This window comes from Cyrtonyx montezumae, unplaced genomic scaffold, assembly GCF_038088225.1.
Source record: "Cyrtonyx montezumae isolate F1298 unplaced genomic scaffold, pur_monq_1.0 scaffold_2, whole genome shotgun sequence".
Lineage (NCBI taxonomy): Eukaryota > Metazoa > Chordata > Aves > Galliformes > Odontophoridae > Cyrtonyx > Cyrtonyx montezumae.
In genome coordinates, this window is record NW_027071936.1 from 47,149,766 (window position 1) to 47,157,283 (window position 7,518).

The 7,518-nt window shown below is 39.5% G+C and overlaps 1 protein-coding gene across 1 annotated transcript; it reads right to left on the minus strand.

Moving 5' to 3' along the window:
- Window positions 1–433: 433 nt before the first annotated feature.
- Window positions 434–4,338, minus strand: CHRNA9 (cholinergic receptor nicotinic alpha 9 subunit). Its single transcript, XM_065736134.1, has 5 exons — window positions 4,269–4,338; window positions 3,041–3,186; window positions 2,117–2,271; window positions 1,449–1,981; window positions 434–990 (listed from the first exon to the last, which is right to left on the minus strand). Exons 1-5 carry the CDS (start codon window positions 4,336–4,338, stop codon window positions 434–436), a joined length of 1,461 nt encoding a protein of 486 aa, XP_065592206.1.
- Between the last annotated feature and the right edge of the window lie 3,180 nt (window positions 4,339–7,518).

Here is a 7,518-nt window from a genome sequence, read left to right on the forward strand (position 1 = left end):
AGAAAAGAAATCCAGGAACTGCCATAATCTTCCAAATACCCCGACTTTGTTCTGGCAGAGAGAAAAGTTAAGCTGTCTCAAGGTGCAGAGATGCAGCCCTCAGTATGCATTGCACCCTGAAGAGCTGTCTGCTCCTTCATTGCAATGTTCCACCTGATCAGCATGCAGCCACGGCCTCCATTCATAGAGATGGAACACAGACTGCTTACCCAGCAGCCTCATCTGGTCTGTGCTCCCTTATTAAAAGCAATGAAGTCACTAACAAAGCCCTCAGTTGAGCAATGTCTCAAACACGCATTTCAAACTACTGAAACAGTTTATTGTTACAGAATGACACAAAGACACAAAGACCTAAAAAGCACACCTATCCCACAGCTCCACTGAAAGGAGCTAACTCAGTATATTCATACCTACAGTGCGTGCTCATCTGCAGCTAAGCTGCTTTCCCAATGATAAGCACGCTCATAAAAAACACCATGATAAAAAAAATCCACATGAAAAACCTGTCCATCACCTTTGCTACTTTTTTCCACTCAATTCCTTTGGCCCGGTTTGCTTTATGGTCTCGAACACAATTAGCAATGTACTCAATATTTTTAATCAGCATTTTGTAACAGGAACAGCAATTAACATTCTCCCTAACATTTTCACCATGAACTCCAAAGCTTTTCTTTAAATTTCCATTCAGATTCTCCTTGAGATCACTGTCAACTTCTCTATTAGAAAGGTGACTTTTTCTCTCTCTATCTCCCCCCCGACACATATCACCTCCCTCTAATTTGTGTTCTTGTTCCTTCTCTCTTTGCGGACTTGTACAATTTTCACCCACATCATAAACAAAAAAAATTTTTGACATATAGTCCAAGATTACCACTCTGGCCCACTGTGGAACAGGCTTTGCTTCCGAGCCGCAGTGATGGACGTTCATTATAATGATTGTCAGCGCAGTGGAGGCTGTGATCATGGTCATAGTTGCTATGTAATACTTGCCTGGAACACAAAATAAAATTGTATTAAAGATGCTACCCAATTTTTTTTAAAATCAATGCAGAAATAGAAAGTGACAGAAGGGTTGGATAGGTCAGTGAGGGACAGTGAGAGAAAGCAGACCGAGGCTGGGTTCTGTCTTAGACAGAGCAAAAGGTAGGTAAGGAAGGTACTCAAATACAGCAGGATGGGAATTAATTCTGGTGAGAAAGTTAGCATAAATAAATAAATAATAAATACAAAGTAAATTTAAAGAGCTTCAGTTCAACTGTACAAATACCGTTCACTCTTCAAGTATTTTGCTAGATTTTACAAGTTTTTTACAATTTAATTTAATTTACAAGTTTTTTACAAATGCAACACATTTATCTTCCCAAAAGCCATAAGCAGCATACAGTCTCTCTGATATACAACCCTGATTTTAATAAGCCATGTTTAAGGACAAAGCACTTAAAGCTTACCTATCAAAGGTACGTTCTCAGAAGGAGGCATAATCTCTGCAACCATCAGCTGGAACACAGTCAGAGCAAGAAGAACTGTAACACCGAGAGACACTTTTTCTCCAGAGTCTGCAGGGAGATAGAATCCCAGCGGAGCGAGGAAAGAGATCAAAATGCAAGGAAGCAGAAGATTAAATATGTAGAAAGATGACTTCCTTTTCAAAATCAGTGTGAATGTTACATCTGGATAAGGCTCAGAGCAGCAGCCGTAAGTGATTACATTCTTAACTGCCGGCATACCATGAATTTCCCATTCCACATCTTCTACAAAGTCAGAAAGGTCACCACTATCAAGAGAATTGATGATGTCTACCTGATTACCATTATATGTCCAGGAACCAAATGTAAGGTTGCACTGCTGGCTGTCAAAAGGAAAATAAGATACATCCACTACGCATGAGCTTTTTGTGATAGCAGGTGCATCCCAAGTAATTTTTCCATCAAATCTCAACACAACATTAGTATTCACAGGTTCTGAAAAGTCATCATCAGCCCTAAAAGACAGAAAAGCAACAGTCAACATTGATGTGCAGCAAATTAGTGCATGGGTTGAGGGAAGCTGAGGGGAGATCCTCCTTCTACCCTCTCCCTTACATCCATTCAATGTAATTCTCTCCAGACTCACTCACTTGTTATATAGGACAATATCTGGTCTCCAGACCAAATTGCTTGGAATTCTGATAGAATCCAATCCATCATATTTATCCTTATCCCATTTGAGGTATGCATCATACCAGCTTTGTCGAATCCATAAGTAAGCTGTCAAAATTTGGTTCCTTTCATCCTGCATAAAAAATTCAAAAATATTTCTTGCTGAAGGTGAAAGAAGTACATTCTAGATGCTGGCAGCATTTCTTGTACAGCTTCAAAGCAGTGCCAAGAGAAGGCCAGAATACTGACAGGCAACAGCAGCTCCCATACAGGTGCATACACACATACAACGTATAGGGAGCTAATCTGTTCAATCCTTCTCTTGTTCAAACATTCCTCTCAAAAGGAAGATTCTTTTCCCTCCACCCTTCCTAGCTTTAAATACAGTCACCTAAGGCTCTCATATCTCTAAAAATTTCCTTTTTCCAGTTTCAGAATAACAACAGATTCAGCTTAAAACTCTCTTAAAGCCTGTTTAGGCCTTGAAGATGTCATTCACAAGTAAGAAGTGATTTCTCTTTCCCCTTCCAGACAAATTTTCTTTTGCTTTAGAAGTGTGTCTGGCTGAATCAAGTTTATAAGAAGTTATTAGAAGCTAAACCAGGGAGCTTAAAGAGAAATTTCTATTTGGTAGCAAAAGTTGTCTATAAGCTGCAATACCAACACTTAACTGATACTAGAAAAAGACTTAATTCAGCAGCTGTAAGTTTGTAGACATGTAATGGAAGTTCTACAATTCCCATCAGATAAGATTCTATTAAGAACTGTGGAACATGACCCTTGTGAGGAATCATTACTGAAGTTGTCACAACAGTACGCAAGCTGCTTTACTACTTCAAACAAGCTTGCAGTTGGTACACTTCTGCACATTTTTAGAAAAACAGAACTGTATTTTTACTCACCATGTCTTTAATTTGGGACAATGTTATCTGAAGGGTAACATTCAGCACTTTATCTGTGTCTTCCACTGGTCTTAGTGCATTTGAATAGTCTTCAAACAGTTCATTGAACAGCATCTGAGCATATTTCCCTTTGGCTGATTCTACAGCTAGATAATAGATTTGTTCAGTACATCAGATTAAGCACCAAGCAATATCAGAAGCCATCCTCTTTCAATAGCTTCAAATACTGTTTGCTGTATTTATCATTCACATACTGTAGAACATAATTTGTTGCAGAAACAGAGTGAACCTGATAAAGTTATTCAAATAAAGACAGCATTCACCTGTAGTAAATGAATAGCTAGCCCTAGCTTTTCACACCTAGTTGAAAAAAACAAAAAGTCCCTGTATCCAGAGATTCTTCTCATTTTTGAAAGCAAATATCCTTGCATTTATTTGACTCATCTCTTTCATAGGCATAGAGATTATTGACTTAGACACATCTGCCAAGCTAAAATTAGAAGCAAAGTCTGAAGTCAGACCTGCACCCAAGCTAATAACTTGTGACATCTCCCTAAACTCAGCACTAATAGATTCATGATACTTTCAGAATTTACATTCCCATTTCTTTGTTTATTTATTTACTAAAGCAGCACTTGGAAATATTCCAAGCTGTTTTTCTTCACAGTTTAACAACTACATGACACATGAACACGTCCTTGGACCAGCACATTTCTCAGAGCATGTATTTGGAGACATTTCTTGCTATCCACATGCCACTGATTACACACTGAAACTTCAGGTTTTAAACACTTCCACTGTTCCATACTGCTTTATGCACCATAGTTTCTCCAGACAGGGTCTCTATTATCTTTAGAATCATGAATAAGGACAAGGATAGTGACATTCACAAGGCTTGTACAAATGCCAGCTGGCACAAGGTAAGAAGCAAGCGTTCTGTAGCACACTGCTCTTAGGTGACTCACAGTCACTTCCTGGGCTAACTAGAGTTCAAAGAAAAACTTACTGATTTAAAAAAAAAATCTTAACAAAGCTTCATAAGGAGCATTTAGATCTATGTGGTTGTACACAGTCTATACATCAGTAAGACCCAAAATAAAACCCAAAAAAACCACACAGGTGAAGGGGAACTTCTGGAGCTTAGCCAAGTATAACACATCAGGATAGCAGCTCCTATATGAGTAGAAACCTCAATGCAATATTTAGCTACCAAGAAGTGTTTTCTCACCTTGAAGCATCGTGGCTGTGAACAGCAACCAGAGAGAGACATAAGAGGATGACAGGCTATTTCTCTTCATTTCTGGACCTTAACTAAAACTGTTCACCCAGAAGCATGACAATTTTTATCACTATCCAAAACTGTAACAGAAGATGAGTTACTGCAGCACTAACGAACAGCTAGAAGCAAATCCATCCTCCTTCTGCAGCTGTCAGTGTCCTGGAGCAATGGCCTCTGTTCCTGCAACACCTGGGGCTCTGCTGAACCCTCCCTCCCTCTCTCCGTAACCTGAGAGCTGCCTCCTTGAAGCTATTGCTGTGCAAGACAACAAACGGATGGGGTATCAGTAGGAAAACTGTATTCCACCGCATTACTCACTAACATAGGATTATGTTTCTTCATAGATGAAACATCTTTCATTTCCCCAGTGGGTCAAGATTTACTGACCTTACATTCAGGAATAATTTGCTCAAAACCAGTCCGTGAAGTCTAGGAACCCTCATCAAAATAAATAAGTAAACAGGTAGATAGATTCAGTAATCATAGAATCACCAAGGTTGGACAAGGCCTCTACGACCATCTAGTCCAACCATCCACCTGCTACTTTAATACTGCCCTCTAGACTGTGTCCATTATGTACTACATCTACCCTTCCCTTAAACACCTCCAGGGACAGTGACTCCACCACCTCCGCAGGCACCTCTTCTAGAATCTGGACAGCCTTTCTGAGAAGAAATTTTTAATAATATCCAACATCCCCCCCACATCACCAGTTACCTGGAGAACAGATTGCTCCCCCCCCCCCCCTTGCCACAGTGTCCCTTCAGGTAGTTGCAGAGAGTAATAAGGTCTACCCTGAGCCTCCTCTTCTCCAGAATGAACAATCTCTGTTTCCTCAGCCACTCTCCATAAGGCTTGTGCTCCAGACCTTACTTGGATTTTGTCAAATTAGCACATTCTGAAGTGATAACTTGAGCCTACAGTACATTTGCCATTTTTGTCAGTGAGTGGCTATTGGTTCTTACTCATTCCAACAGAATGACCAGGGGTCATTCAGTGCTGCTAGGACCAAGAGTAATATTTCCTTGCCACAGGTTGGAGACAATCTTGGAAACAGCTACACTAGAAATACAGACCTGCTGAGTAGTGCAGACTGATGTGAGAATTCACATATAATCCTATATGTTAAAGAATCATGCTACTCTATAACACTACAAGGGCTGCTCCAAAAGTAATTCCACCTGAGGCAGATGGTGGTGGTACAGCAGTAGAGGCTGAACCTTTGCGCCAACGTTCTATTACATTTAGTTGCTATGGGGCAGATAACAGCAGAGGGGCACTGTGACAAAATGACAACTGACACAGAAGTCAATACGAAGCAAAGAGTGTCACTGAATTCCTCCATGTAAGAAAAACTTGCACCCCTTAACATCCTTCCATGCTTGATGAACATTTACATAGACCAGACAATGGCTGTGAGCACAGAGGGTGGTGTATTTCAGCAGTGACAATAACAACTTGAAAATTAAGCCATGTTCCAGACAACCATGCAGATTCCTATGAGCATAGCACACAGACTCTTGTCCATCTCTGGCAATAATGCATTGCCACTGGTACTGACTGCATTGAAAAATAGTGTTTTATAGTTCAGAATTTGCTTCAAACAGTGTTATTGTGTTATATTTGTATCTACTGTATTTTCCATGAAAATAAATAGGAGGCATTACTTTCAGGATAGCCTACGTAATATGATATTTCCAAAGGAAGCTGTAGGTTCTCAAAATAAGAACACAAGCAGCACACTTGTGTATGTTGATTATGCATGTATATATTTCATGTTATTCACTATAAACCTGTAATTTCTTCTCAGTCATTTCTTCTCAGATGTATCCAGGAGTTCTTTCATACATGATATACAGACAGTGAGCATCACGACCTCATGAGGGCAGAGCAGAGGGGGACAGTCACCTCCTTTGCCTTGCTGTCTGCCCACCCTCCCACCATGTTATGCAGTCCAGGATTCAGCCAGCCTTCCAGGCTGTAAGTGCACACTACTGAAACAGGAAAACGCTCGTGATGCTTGAGCTGCTACATAAAGTACACAGTACTAACAAAATATATATATAAAATACATCCAAAAGCCTTTTCAATATTAAAAACTTAAGAACTTTAACAATCTTAGTATGCAAGACCACTTGTCTTCTCTAGCTTTTTTCCACCCAGTAAATCTGACTTGAGATTTTAAACCAAACATCCCTAAAGTAGACATTTGCATGAAGGGTGAGTATTAAGATTTGTTATTTAATGATATGAGAGATTCATCTATACACCTACACTTCCTTGGAATATAGTTTTAAACTGTGCCTTAATTTGTAATACTAATACTCCCAGATGAAGCATTCAATTTAACTGTTGAACAGAGTATAAATTTATTGTCAAACAGTTCTGTTTTTCCCATAATATGTTCTTCTATGAAGACAAGTACAAAGCAGATTAGAGAGAGAATTTCAGTCACAGGTGTTTGCAAGTTAGAATCAGTCATTCTCCTAAAATTAAACTTTATAACTCAATGGAAACAAGTCATCTTGCTAGAGTGCATCTACCAGCAGATGGCCCTGTTAGCTAGCCCACCAGTTTATCCAGGCAGTCAAGATGATTTTTGTTTATCTTGCTTATAATGCCATCACTTTTAATACACTTGACTAATTCTGCTGATTATTTACCTTTCCTTTAATACAAGGTGAGCAAAGACAAGATATTCTTTCACAGAAGGTAAGTAGAAAGAACAGAACTACTTAAAGGCTAACTGTGGCCCTTGGGTCTGCCAAAATTACATACATGAGGTTAAACACGGGAAGGTCTCAGGGAAGCAAGTATAAATCATTGTTAACAAACGTTACAATGTGAAACCATATTTAGAGCACTGACTGCTTTTGGTGATGCAGAGAGAAGTTAAGGCACAACATCCAGCCCCCATTTCCCTATGATTTTATTCAAACATTTGACTAGCCAGTATACATCCTCACATTGTGCTTGCATCCACCTTCAAAGGGACAGCAGTGTGCCACTCATTCTACAGTACACTGAGCTCGTGTGATACTCTCATGACAAGCAACTTCATGTTTCTAGGCAAACACATGAGCTGCAATGTAGAAACCTGCAAAAAGTGAATGCAGTGTAACACCATGCAAGGTAAGTTTAACTTCACACACCCTTAATGGAGACACTGAAAGTAAAGATAAGCATTTCTCATATTAAA